The sequence below is a fragment of the Vigna angularis genome, chromosome 7, assembly GCF_016808095.1.
Source record: "Vigna angularis cultivar LongXiaoDou No.4 chromosome 7, ASM1680809v1, whole genome shotgun sequence".
Classification (NCBI taxonomy): domain Eukaryota; kingdom Viridiplantae; phylum Streptophyta; class Magnoliopsida; order Fabales; family Fabaceae; genus Vigna; species Vigna angularis.
In genome coordinates this window covers 26,397,396-26,412,562 of record NC_068976.1, presented here as the reverse complement: position 1 = coordinate 26,412,562, position 15,167 = coordinate 26,397,396, and the positions used below count along the sequence as shown (strand labels likewise).

The 15,167-nt window shown below is 38.2% G+C and overlaps 1 protein-coding gene across 1 annotated transcript; it reads right to left on the bottom strand.

Moving 5' to 3' along the window:
* Positions 1 to 5,548: 5,548 nt before the first annotated feature.
* Positions 5,549 to 7,542, bottom strand: LOC108336610 (protein FAR-RED IMPAIRED RESPONSE 1-like). Its single transcript, XM_052880709.1, has 2 exons — positions 5,785 to 7,542; positions 5,549 to 5,701 (listed from the first exon to the last, which is right to left on the bottom strand). Exons 1-2 carry the CDS (start codon positions 7,540 to 7,542, stop codon positions 5,549 to 5,551), a joined length of 1,911 nt encoding a protein of 636 aa, XP_052736669.1.
* Positions 7,543 to 15,167: the final 7,625 nt, after the last annotated feature.

Sequence of the window (15,167 nt, the reverse complement as noted above, 5' to 3'; positions counted from 1 at the left end):
TTTTAGGAAAATATTATTAAATGAAATAAAAATTTATTTTTTTTAAATGTTATTATTATTTTCTTAATTGAGAACAGTAGATTACTGTTACTCATTTAAGGCTTGTTCTCATATTCCTGGTCCAAATTCCGTGCACATAATTTTGCAATATTTTTATACGTGTAAACGCAATTATTTTCTAATTCTTAAAGGATGTTAGTTTAGTTAATTTTTAAATCAAATATGTTTGGATTAAATATACTTTTATTTCCTTGCGATTTTATTTTTTTTATTATTTTAATTTTTTTACGTTTTGATCTATCTTTTTAAAAAAATTATAATTTTTTATTTTTCAAAATAAACAACATTAAAAATCAGGATCAGGTGAAGTAGATAACGTTTAACTTAGGTGAAAACTTTGAAACTCTCTCTATAACATTTAATATTTTTTAGGAAGCCGATATTCTAACAACGCTAATTTGACAAAAATTTGACAACGCCACGTGTCAAGTTTTTAGTGGTCCAATTTGAAAATTTTTTGTGAATTTAAAATGTCATTTGGAATGGGTTGAAGTTTGGATTCCGAAACTGCCCTCTTCGTTTTCGAAGTCTATCTTCTCTGCTTATCAGTGTCTTCTCTCTCCATTTGAGGGATTGAAATTTCATTTGAACATCTGTGTTCATAGCACTGTTGTTCGTCCTCCATTTTATCCTTAAGGGTTTCGTTTGTTTTCAACATCTGTGTGTCCCGCTTCCCTATGACGATTGTTATCGTTTCAATCTCTGTGTCGTTCGGTGTGGATTCGGTGGAAGTTGTTACCTTTTTTGTGCAATGGGTTCGTCCGGTGACAGTGGTTGTTCGAACAAGGTATGAACTTTTTGCTGTCTCGTATTCGTATTTTGGGGAGGGGATTTTGGTGTTGCATGTGTTGGAAATATTTTTGGTGTTTTTTGGTTAATGGGTTGCGACGTACGCTGGTTATTTTGACGAAAAAACTAATTTTTTTGCAGTTGTTTGTTCGTCACTCATTGAAAACGAAACGTATTGCTTCTTTGAATGACATTTTGAGTGAGGAACAGAAGTCCATAATCTCCAAGACTCACTTTCGATGGTTTTTAGAATTACATGATAATATTAAGATTGGAAGGAATATTCTGAGCGATTTACTGATTAGATGGGATGATGACAGAGGTGGTTTTAGTTTTGGAGATAAATTTGTTGAATTCAAGGAAATAGATGTGAGTTTAAGCCTAGGGTTGGGTTTGGTTGGTGAGCAGATTAAATTGAATGAAAACAAACTCAGTGAAAGTCATTGTCGGAAGTACTTTGCTAATGGAAAATATGAATTGGATTTGGTATATGAATTTATTTTGAAGCAACACAAAAAGTTGCCTTCAATAGATGTTTGTAGGTTGTACATTTTGGTAGCAATTAGTGAGGTTCTGTTTCCTAATCGCAACAGAACAATATTCCCAATTTTGTTTGAAATTGTTGATAGAATCAGTGATTTGAGAACTTTTTGTTGGGCTCGCATAGTGTACCATTATCTACTTAGCAGTCTGTGCAAAGCTTGTACAACGTGGAATAGAGGAAAAGGTGCAACCACTGTTTATGTGGATGGTTGTGTATACGTGTTCCAGGTAAATTTGTTCCATGGATTGTTTGCTGTTTGTTAATTGAGATGACTAATTATGACGTATATGATGTATTTCAGGTATGATTTTGTGATCGTTTCATTCCTTCGAATGTTTGTGTACATAAATATCCAAGATTTTTGCATTGGATGAATATAAATGTAGGTGACAAGTTCATTAAACGTGCAATGGAGACGGGTGTGGTATGTACTTTATTGTTTTATTACATTTCTTTGAATGAATGTTTGATTTAATGGTAATTGTGATGAAATTGCAGATGCTTGATGATTATGGTGCATCAAGGACAGAACATAGTGAAACATGTGTCAAAGCATCAGTTAATTCAAATGGAGAGGAATTGAATAAACAAGACAAATCAACTGATAAAAGGTATTAATGATGCTTTAGAGGAACAAGATGGTGTAATTGAAGAACTTGAAGAAGAGTTATCTAGATTGCAGGCTGAGCTGCTTGAAGGAAATAATAAAGATGAAGGTGGTGACAGTACACCGTGTAACCAACATGATTTTTACAATAACTTTGACTGTGAGGGAGGAGTTTACAGCCATGAAACCGTTATGAAGGAAAGAGTACATAGAAAACGTTACAAAAGCCAAGTTTGTAGAACTCCGTACACCGGATATAGTCTGAAACTTGATTGATTAATGTAATTTCTGATTATTCCAGTATTAGGATGATGTTTACTTATGGATAGTTGTATTTGGAACAATTTTCTTTAGTATTGTTGATAAAGAAAGTGGTTGTTTCAGTTTTGAATGTTATATTAATTCCATTTGTTTTTTGGTCGTAGTGGGAAGTTGAAATTGTGGTACTTATATGAAATGTCCAGGTATGAGGAAGCTGTAATCGATTACAGGGGAGTTATAATCGATTACTAGTACAGAAATCGGAATTTTTACGAAAACTATGTCTGCGGTACCCAGAAATGGGTAAATAACTCCCCAGTAGTGTTTGCTGGTGTTTTTTCGGTGTTCTCAATAGGGGCGCACCCTCTTGGTCATTGTGCAAGCTTTTCTGAACCATATTTCAAAACGTCCGAGATGTATGCGTTTCGAAGACGAAACGAAGGTGTTCCCAGGTTCAGTGTTGGTGGCAGGGAAACCTGGGATAAATTAAGGGTGGTGTAATCGATTAAATGGGACTCGTAATCGATTAATACTACAACAATCTCATTGTGTACCAAAAGTATGCCTGGTCTACCCACATAAGGTTGAATAACTCCCCAGTAGTTTTTTTTAGTGTTTGTCAGGGTCAGAGTTGGTGGCACGGAAACCTTGGACAAATTAAGGTTGGTGTAATCGATTAAATGGGACTCGTAATCGATTAATACTACAACAATCTCATTATGTACCAAAAGTATGTCTGGTCTACCCACATAAGGTTGAATAACTCCCCAGTAGTTTTTTTTAGTGTTTGCCAGGGTCAGAGTTGGTGGCAGGGAAACCTTGGACAATTTAAGGGTGGTGTAATCGATTAATAAGGACTCGTAATCGATTAATACTACAACAATCTCATTCTGTACCAAAAGTATGCCTGGTCTACCCACATAAGGTTGAATAACTCCCCAGTAGTTTTTTTAGTGTTTGCCAGGGTCAGAGTTGGTGGCAGGGAAACCTTGGACAAATTAAGGATGGTGTAATCGATTAAATGGGACTCGTAATCGATTAATACTACAAAAATCTCATTCTGTACCAAAAGTATGTCTGGTCTACCCACATAAGGTTGAATAACTCCCCAGTAGTTTTTTTTAGTGTTTGCCAGGGTCAGAGTTGGTGGCAGGGAAACCTTGGACAATTTAAGGGTGGTGTAATCGATTAATAAGGACTCGTAATCGATTAATACTACAACAATCTCATTATGTACCAAAAGTATGCCTGGTCTACCCACATAAGGTTGAATAACTCCCCAGTAGTTTTTTTTAGTGTTTGCCAAGGTCAGAGTTGGTGGCAAGGAAACCTTGGACAATTTAAGGGTGGTGTAATCGATTAATAAGGACTCGTAATCGATTAATACTACAACAATCTCATTTTGTACCAAAAGTATGCCTGGTCTACCCACATAAGGTTGAATAACTCTCCAGTAGTTTTTTTAGTGTTTCCCAGGGTCAAAGTTGGTGGCAGGGAAACCTTGGACAAATTAAGGTTGGTGTAATCGATTAAATGGGACTCATAATCGATTAATCCTACAACAATCTCATTCTGTACCAAAAGTATGCCTGGTCTACCCACATAAGGTTGAATAACTCCCCAGTAGTTTTTTTTAGTGTTTGCCAGGGTCAGAGTTGGTGGCAGGGAAACCTTGGACAATGTAAGGTTGGTGTAATCGATTAATAAGGACTCGTAATCGATTAATACTACAACAATCTCATTCTATACCAAAAGTATGCCTGGTCTACCCACATAAGGTTGAATAACTCCCCAGTAGTTTTTTTTAGTGTTTGCCAGGGTCAGAGTTGGTGGCAGGGAAACCTTGGACAAATTAAGGTTGGTGTAATCGATTAAATGAGACTCGTAATCGATTAATCCTACAATAATCTCATTCTGTACCAAAAGTATGCCTGGTCTACCCACATAAGGTTGAATAACTCCCCAGTAGTTTTTTTTAGTGTTTGATAACACTAATAACGTATTCAGTGACGTAAGAAGTTGTTGCAGTACTTGATAACAATAATAAAAACCACGTACATTAAGAGAATGACTTAACAACATTACATCAGAGAAAAAGTTTTGAAATTAAAAGGGACATAACAAAATAGAATAAATGTTATCTAAGCAGGTGGTTGTCTCTCAAGTTGATTGCGGAATTGAATGACTTCTTCGTGAAGGACTCCAACACGATTTTCAATTGTGTCAAATCTGTCTTCCATGAAAGTGCGGAGTTGTTGTATTTGATTGATGACTTCAGTCAATGTTTGAGAAGAGGTTGGTTGTGGATTGTGGGAGGGTTCTCCGACTTCATGTTCTTCATTACCAACTTCCACATAATGTAGTATCCTAGTTTGAAACTTCATAGTGCCGGCCAGTATTCTACCTTGTATGTTTGAACCTGGTTTGCAGATCAATTGCCTAGCACTTACAGAATTGTATTGATCTTTCCAGTCGTCAACAACATTTCCTTCAAAAGGAGCACCAACAGAAGGGATGGAAGTTAGTTTATGAGAAAGTGAAGGTTTGATTGTGATTTTCACCTTTTTGACCTCAGTTCTTATTACTCCGGAATCGAAAACCCGCATATTGCTATAGAAAACACGGACTAATTCAGGGTAGTTGTGGCGTCTACAAGCGACAAAATCATTTAGCCCAGCTTTTGTCAAGATGTCGAAGAATTCGAATGTACCATCACCAAAAAATTCAACATCAAGATACTTCCCTTGCAGGATTGGACGCTCAAAGAAATGTGTAGAGAACCTTTCATATTGGTCGTCGTTGGAGAACAGTTCATTACTCGTAAGGGGTGGAGAGACTGGTGGGGATGGCGGTGGCCGATTTGGAGGCCCCCCTGTCGAAGAAGAAGCCCTGTTTTTCTTGTGAGCCCGATCTACCATTTCGGTTACTACGCTTTCAAAAGGGGGTAGGAGGTTAAATGGTATGTGGTAGAGGGTTATCAAAGGACTGAAGTAGGTTACAGTTGTATTTAATATGAAATTGTGGTAGTGGGTGACAGCAGTAACTGTCGGGTGACAGCAGTAACTGTCAGCGCATTGTCCTGTGTAACAGAAAAAATTTTGATATGAACCGTCAGGACCCAAATTAAATGTCAAAAACAGTGATGTAATCGATTACATAAAATTTGTATTCGATTACTACTGCCTTGCATGTGCTTTCTTTGATATTGAAGGTTTTACCTTTGGAGGTTTTGGACATCATTCCAGTAACAGATGATGTACAACCATATCATCCGAAACCCATATATATCAACACTGTGAATTATGGAAATTGTTATGAACAGCAGATAACAATTGGATAAATCCAATTGGAGGAACTTCAGATAGTTGGGAAACTTCATTGCTTTGGGTTGTATGTTCCACGCGGTGATGCAGTTCTGCAACAGTACTTGTTGTGGTTTCCTGATTGCACAGAGGAACACATATTACCAACATGTAAGAAAAGTAATCAATAATACTACTATTACAATATTTGAAGTACTCACCGCTGGTTGAACAGATGTTGTTGAAGAATGTTTTGTTGGAGCCGATTTTGATTTTTTAGTTCTTTTTTCAACAGCTGACTTCAATCTATTAGTTCTCGGTCTGCCTTTTCGCTTAACCGCGACTGGACTTCGAACAAGTACATCAGTGCTTCCACATGTATGGTTGGATGGATTATCGGTCAAAGGATTCTCATACCTTAGTTGTCCTTCCTCACTTATGATGTTATTTTTTAGTGATGGAGTGAAACCCAATTTTTGAGCTAAACATTCCAATTCTTTCTCCAAGTCATTAGAAGCACTTTCAGATTCACACGCAGCCTCAGCTATGTCATAGAACCGCTTACACAACGATTGATATCTTTGCATCTTCGGTTCCTGATGCACTTGACTATAAGATGCTATAATAAGTGTGTGCTTTCTTCGAACAAGTTTGCTCCAACGACGAAGAACATATTTGGAGGGGACATTCTGTACATCTTCCTGCCCCAGAACCAATAACGAATGGCGACATATGATGCCTCTAAACTCAAACAGTAGGCAAAAGCACCTTGTATCGTTTGTAACAGGATCAAATTCAACGACGTAATATTTTGCGTCACAATTCTCATCCGACATGTACTCTTCTTTTATTGTGCACTTGTTGAAAATACAGTCCTTGACCGTGTTCTTGATGAAACAATTCATCCTGGACCGAAACTCCATTTGTACTTCCTCAAATTTTGCATGTGTGTACTGAACTTGAAATTGTCTCTCAATTGGTGATTGAGACCCACATGCAATATTGGTATTAAGAGAGGAGAAGTCAGCTTCAATTTCTTTTTGGGCCTTGAATTTAAGAGCATTATCGTATTGCACTACAAACTGTTGAAGTGTGGTACTGGAATTGATAAATCCATCAAAGAAAGCATTCATTCCCTCACTTCTTTGAGTTGTGGACATACCAGCCCAAAAATGATTCCTCAAGTAACAAGGGACCCATTTTTGTCTCTCTTCATACAGATTACATAGCCATTCATTATTTTGTAAGGTATGTGTGATAAGTAGTCGATTCCAGCCATTTTCAAAGTCTGCTGCATTACCAGAGTCATAGACAAGCGATTTTATATCACACTTGATCCCAACATAATTGTTATACCCTTGAAATTTTTCAGGAACCTTTTTCATGATGTGCCACAAACACCACCTATGCTTTGTTTTAGGGAAGACATCTTGAATTGCATTAGCCATCGCCTTACTTTGATCGGTTACAATACTGGAAGGCGCCTTGTTTCCCATGCATCTTAGCCAACATTTGAATAACCATACAAATGACAAAGTGTCCTCAGATAAGAGCAATCCACAACCAAGTAGAATGGATTGTCCATGATGGTTAACTCCTACAAATGGAGCAAATGGCATGTCATACTTGTTTGTCAAGTAGGTGGTGTCAAAAGAGACGACATCACCAAATTCTTCACATGCAGCTCGGCTACGAGGATCTGCCCAAAATACACTAGTAATTCTATTATATTGATCCATTTGTATCTCGTAGAAGAATTCGTTATTGAGCTGTCTCATTATTGAAAAGTGATGTAGCAATGCTTGTCCATCACCCTCCTTACACAGTGACCGTCTACGTTGACCAATGAAGTTCCTTGCATCCTGCTCCACAAATTCCATGTTTTCATATCCACCAGCTTCACTAACCATGCTAAGGAAACTCTTATTAATACGTACACCGGCATCATCATTCACCCCCAAAGTGTGTTTGGCATGCATGTTCAATTGTCTATTAGAACAGATTAGATTGGAGGTTTGTGGACACAGGGCATGACTGTGCTCTACAACGACAGTCCTTACAAACCATTTCCCCTCTTTTCGTGCAATGGTTATTCCAGCAGGACATTGATTAGTCTAACTAGGCAGAGTTTTCACCTCTGGACGAAGGGTGGAAACATATTTACCTTCCCTAGAACAAACCAATCTGAGGTAGTACAATTCGTTGTTGTCATCCTTTTTAGAAGTTCTGGTTCGGACTCCAAAACCACATCTTCTCCCGTAATTGGAATAAAATTTCTTTGCTTCGTCCATTGTGTCAAAACACATGTTTAAAGTAGGAACCAACTCTATACAATTGTCATCATCGTCAATGGTTTGTCCAACCACATTGACGTTGTTGGGATAAGTGGCCATCAAAATAATTTATTCCCTGCAAACATTGGTTAATGAATACAATTGAAAATAATAAAGCAGTTTTGTTACAATATATAAACAAACTTATTACAGTACAGACATCACTAACAGTGTTAATGAAGTGTCTGATGTTGTTTTATTTAACTCAGACGTGTTATATACATGGTTATGTAAGAAAGACGACCAATAACGAGGGTTTCCCCTACTGAAAAGGACGAATGAAGAAATATTTAAAGGACGTTACAAGAAATATTTAAAGGACGTTACAACCATGTATACTTACAGACAAGGTGTTGGAAGAAATTTACTCCTTCTTTAATGATCTTGATCTGCTTCATACCAACCTGGAAACATTGCCTTTAATGTGTAGTTTAACAAAGTTCGAAGAAAGACAAATGAAAGTGGACTTCCAAATGGGGAAGAAAAAGCACCAGTAATGCACACGGTAGGGATTAAGGTAGGATCATTTAATGCAAAGTACATGATGGAGCAAAAGTTATGCACAAGGTAAGAATTATAGTGTTTAAGGAAGGAGCATTTAATGCATTGTCATAGACTACGTAGCAGGTGGCAAGACATGGAGTGTTGCAGTCACATCCCATTTCCCCACATTAAATGCAACTCTGATTAATTAAGATAAAAGATTTCCAAATGCATGGGAGAGCGGGAAAAGGTATACACCACACTCCTTCATTATGACGCTTCAAAGTCACAACAACATTAAATGATAATGAATAAATCTTGTTGAATAAATTCATGAAATTAATAAAAATTCAAACAAAATCTTTTATTCGTGTTTATAAAAGACCGTACTTTGTAATGCGTAGATTGACTACCACATTCATCAAAATACAATGGGGTACTTAGGTACATGTCAAGGTTGCCAAACTACTTAGGTGAGCCCATAAGTGGGGAGCAACTAAGTCATAACAGGGGACCAGCCACGCACATTCGGTACATGTCAATCGTAAGCGATTACAGCGTCACTGTAATCGATTACAGAAGCCCAATACTGCCTTCCCACCCCTGCCTTACCCAGTTCCTTCAAGCAGTCATCAAAAGACAATGTTGGGGCCACCCTAGTCCTGTCCCATTCCCTTATCACTACATCCAGACGTACACGTTTCCAAGAAAAACAGCAACTCATTCATGCTGTGACAAGGAAGCCAAAGTACTTAGGTCCAGCCCATAAGTGGGGAGCAACTCATTCAAAACAGGGGACCAGCCACGCACTTTCGGTACATGTAAATCGTAAGCGATTACAGCGTCACTGTAATCGATTACATAACCCCAATACTGCCTTCCCACCCCTGCCTTAGCCAGTTCCTTCATGCTGTGTCAAGGAAGCCAAAGTACTTAGGTCCAGCCCATAAGTGGGGAGCAATTCATTCATAACAGGGGACCAGTCACGCATTTTCGGTACATTTCAATCGTAAGCGATTACAACGTCACTGTAATCGATTACATAACCCCAATACTGCCTTCCCACCCCTGCCTTAGCCAGTTCCTTCATGCTGTGTCAAGGAAGCCAAAGTACTTAGGTCCACCCCATAAGTGGGGAGCAATTCATTGAAAACAGGGGACCAGCCACGCACTTTCGGTACATGTCAATCGTAAGCGATTACAGCGTCACTGTAATCGATTACATAACCCCAATACTGCCTTCCCACCCTTGCCTTAGCCAGTTCCTTCATGTTGTGTCAAGGAAGCCAAAGGACTTAGGTCCACCCCATAAGTGGGGAGCAATTCATTCATAACAGGGGACCAGCCACGCACTTTCGGTACATTTCAATCGTAAGCGATTACAGCGTCACTGTAATCGATTACATAACCCCAATACTGCTTTCCCACCCCTGCCTTAGCCAGTTCCTTCATGCAGTCATCAAAAGACAATGTTCGGGCCACCCTAATCCTGTCCCATTCCCTTATCACTACATCCATACGTACACGTTTCCAAGAAAAACAGCAACCAGGTCATGCTGTGTCAATGAAGCCAAAGTACTTAGGTCCAGCCCATAAGTGGGGAGCAACTCAGTCATAAGAGGGGACCAGCCACGCACTTTCGGTACTTGTCACTGTAATCGATTACAGAAGGCCAATACTGCCTTCCCACCCCTGCCTTCCCATTGCCTTATAACTACAGCCAGAGGTACAAGTTGCCAAAAAAACCACCTACCACCTCATGCTGTCTCAATGAAATGGAACAAATTAATCCGACCTACTAAATGGGGAGTTGTTCAATGAAAATAGGGGAGCAGCGATGAACTTACGGTAATGAATAAACTCACTCCAACTAAAAACAAACACAACCAAAATGAATATTACGAATAGTTCACCTGTATTCATTATTACTCGAACAAGTTGACATGTACATAAATCCAAGTAATACACTTCCAATAGTATAATTGTCTACAATGTATATTCTTTTACTAGTCATGAAGAATCTAAACGAAGGACACATTTCTAATGCTACAGTAATCCAAAATGTTGCAGCGTCTCCAATCTTCGCACGTTGTCCTCGTCTAGGATCCAGTCACATACATACTTTTTCCTAAACGCAGCCAACTCTTCCTGAAATTAACATATTGGAATTCATAACCAATGTCAAGGGTCTAATAATGTATTATTGACAAATTCATAATTTAACATACATTTGTATAATCAGGCATGCTTTTCCCATCATATTTCTCCTCTCCATCCCAAATTTCAATAGCTTTCATCATGATTACACCACAATCGTATCTGTTCAAATTAAAAAACAGATGCATTAATTTTGTCAATGGAATCACAAAATTTTTGAACACATTGGTAAAATAAAATTACGTGTTTGGTTGGACTGGGATGTTGGCTTTCTGAACTAACAAAGGACACTTAGATTCTTCAAGTTTATCCGTCAACAAACCCCAAAAGCGTTGAATATTTTGAGCCTGTACGGTTACAATAAAGAAAACACTGACTTTAAACAAAGTACGATTTCAACACTCATTTTCCAAACAAATTTTTAATCAAGGTAAACCTTACAATGCTTCTATCAATCCGACAACGTCCTTTGATACCATTGGCAAGTGAGTCTATGACATAAAACTGAAAAGTGCAGACCTTCAGTGCATAACACCACCAATGACCATCACTTACAATTGGGATGAACACCTACAGATTGTTTGGAATATGTCAAAATAGTAACCCACATTAAAAAACAAGTATCTCCTTACAAAGTACATCTTACTCACCCAATCAGCAGACAATAAGGCCTGAAGTCGAACCAGATCGTATCGAAAATATGGCTGGTAGTCAAGAAGTTGCCACACATGTTGATTCACTGGTCGTTTCCTATAGTCGTGCAGGACATGGGTCTTCAATTTCACATTAAAACATCATTAAACAACCATGTCAATGTTAAATTCTAGCCTACCAAAAACCAACAACATCTACTTAAACCATTTACCCCAAAGATAGGACTGAATACAATCCTCTTTATGACTCTAGTCAACCTTTTTTCAAAGTACATGAACATTGTTGCTGCAAAAATTAAAGCCTACACAACAATTAAGAACTTGAACATCAAATTTATGAACTTTCTAAATAGAATGACAGCAGTAATTAAAGTCAACTGTATAATTACCATGTTGTCTACACATTGCCTTGGCCCTAAAGAGCTACATTCACTTGTGCTCAACAGTTGATACATAATTTCAGAGACGTACCTGAAAAAAACATCATTAAATCAGCTACCAATATCATTGACCATAAATTCAACTACCGATAACAACAACTTATAAAAAATTATTATTGACAAACCTCCGTGGAATGTCTCTTCGCGTAACTGCGTGGTACAACATATCCAAATCCACCACTGTTTTTGGATCACCAACAAAAGAACACAAAGGCAGTACATTCAAGGGTTCTACATCCACTTCTCCTTCACCATCATCAACACCATCGCCAACGTCAATGACAACTATTGGATGATCACCGGCTACTCCTTCTTCTTGTACAACCATTGTAGAAGCTGGTTCTTCATCTGCAGGTTCTTCATTTTCTTCATCTCCAGCTTCTTCATTTTCTTCATGTCCAGGTTCTTCATTTTCTTCATCTACATGTGCACCTCCTTCATTACCCTCACCTTCAACATGACCAACACCTTCAGGACCTGAACAAAATGGTTGTACAACGACATCTCCTTCGCCATGATGAACACCATCGCCAATGTCAGTCAAAAGTTCTGCATGCTGAAGGGGTACTCGTTCTTCTTCTTCAACAGTTGTAGAAGCAGGTTTGTCATCTGCAGCTTGTTCATCTTCTTCATCTGCAGGTTCTTCATCTTTTTCATCTGCAGGTTGTTCATGAAATGAAGGAGATTGTTCCACCTTTCGATACTTTAGACGATCACCAAGTACCTTCCTAACAGCCGCAATTTCATCTCTGACTTTTCTTATCCTGGCGTTGTTTGTTCTCAGTTTTTCCAAAGTGGCTAATAGCCAATTTTCATCATATTCATTTTCAGCTGGTTTTTCTTCACGCTTGGAACCTTCACGCCTCAATCCCTCATCCAAATTGAAAGCACGACGTATGATGGGATTTAAACAATCATTCTCACTGAGGTACCAATCAAATTGTACCTTTGACAATGACAATAAATATACAACAATCACATAAGAACAGCAAAAATCATAAAAAATAACAACATAAGTTCATAACAAAGTTACTTACCTCGGCAGTCCTAAACATAACATCTATTTTTTTTGTTGTATAATTTAACGAAGAAAATCGCCTAACGCGCAGAAATTCCTTGGCAGAACAATCATCATGCAAACCAAGCCGTTCATACGCCCAAAGCTACAGTTAAAACAATCAAACTAATCACAACAGTTATTACTATGGATTGACTTAATACAACAAACAACCAATATAAATCATACCTGCAAAACAACGACATTCCCACTTATGCTCAATGAATCAGCAATCCATCCAGAAAGTAGTTTCTTATTACATCTATTTATACTATCTACAAGATATTTATGTATAGCACTACTCCAATCATAACTAGACAAACTGTCTAAGTCATCTAAGACTAAACAAGGCATGTTGGACACATATCTTGCCTTCCTAGGAAAAAAGAACACCACAAAACAAACTAATACATACAAGCGACACACCACATCTACCTCACTATCATCATTACCTACAAGCACATTGAACATATCTATGAGGTCTTTCAATTTCGTACATTTTGAATTAAAGGATTCACCAACTTTACCCACAACTGATTCATCAAAAGGAACATCCAAACCCCCTACTCCTAACCCTAAAGTCATGACCACATCCTGCACATTGAAAGGCACCAGATGTTGGCTAACTCTAAACGATTGATGGTGGGGAACCCATCGACGAACCATCTTTTTCAACAATTTTAGGTTCACCTCTAAAGGATCTACAATTTCTAAACACCACTTAAACGGAGTTTGTAAAATGCGCATCTTATGTGTCGTTGCCAGTAAGGAGTTCATGTTGGCAATGTACGATGTATCTATCCAAGCTCGAAGGCGCCACTATAAAACAGTTTCCAAATCATAACAATCAATTCACTTGTCAAAAACAACAAAGAAAGCGTTCATGTTTACGGTCTACTTACATTGTTATTACAGGATTCCATTTTGAACTCTAATAATAGCGTCTGTCAAATATTCACCTACAATACCAAAGGCTGATAAACTTACTATTACTCAAACTCCTTTAACACATAGATTACACAATCTAACTCACAATAAAAACGGGAAAACGAAACAAGCACATACATAAATGGCGAAACGAATAAAGGGGAAAACACGGCTTTTCCATCAAAAAACCATGGTCAAATCTCCAAAAAATGAAAGCAAACAACAACAACATACAATATACCTTGCGAATAACAGTCAATCCAACCAACCAAAGAACCAGGGCGACAGGCAAAAAACCACTCCTTTCAAGAAAATGTCACAACGCTTACCCCTTCAATACACTTCCTCCCAACACTTCAATGGTGGACGGAGATAAACGACTTCAATGCCGGACTTTAGTAGTTGCAAACACGATTTCGGAGGTCAACAAAGACCATCTCGGTGGCGTCGCCAAAGTTCAGAATGGTGGAGGCAGAGATTGGGAGTTCATATGATGGACCCAGAGTTTCGAATGAATAACTTGGACACAGACAGTTTCGGAAAGAGAATGGGTTTCTTAGGCGCGAACAGGTTATTCCAAAAATGCCCTCCAAATCAGGTTTTCTCCTTTTCAAAATTGCAATTAAAACAGCCAATCAAAGCAACCCACGTGTCGTTGTTAATTTGTTGTCAAATGGGCGTTGTCGAAGAAACGTTTTCCTATTTTTTAATACAAAGTTAGCGGTGACAGACGAACTTCAACACACCTCCATTAGGAACGAACTCATAGATGAGCGCTCTTTGCTGTTCTGATATGCAATAACCAATCAGTGAAACCAAATGTCGATGATGGATTCTGCTGATAATGTCAACCTCAGCCCTGAACTCTCTTTCTCCCTGCCCACTACCAGCCTTCAACATCTTAAGCGCCCCCACTCTACCATCAGGCATGGAAGCCTTGTAAACATACCCAAATCCCCCCTCCCCTATGATGTTTTCGCTGGAAAACCCGTTAGTGATCTTCGCAATCTTTTCGTAGGTAAAAACTAACTGACTACCGCTCAGAGCCGGATCTGAAAGAGATCTTATATGCATGCCACCTTGTTGTGCTCCATTCCCAAACCCAGGCTCCTCAACAAAGTAATGCACATCTGCACTTTATCACACCAAAATCATTAGACATGATAACAACATGTATGTTTGGGTTCTTCTCCGTAAAGATTTCTAAAAAAAAATAATAAAGAAGAATGGAATGAGTTTCTCCAAGAAAAAGTTGAAATTAGTATATATATACAGTTAAAGAACTGCTACAAATTATAAAACATATCACTGGTAATTGTAAAAGACAATAACTTTTCTTGTTATTAATTTTGATGTTCATCTTTCGATTTTGGTTGTGCAGAAGGGAACTGGTTAGAACACCAATAACAACGAAGATGATTGCAAAAGATATAAGCTTTACCTTCTGGAGTATCGGCTCCTCTTATGTTAGATTTTCCAGGGGAGGGCGCGAAATAGTTGTTCTCTCACTTATTCCTTAATAAAAAGAAAATAACCGCAGCAAGAAAGGCAATG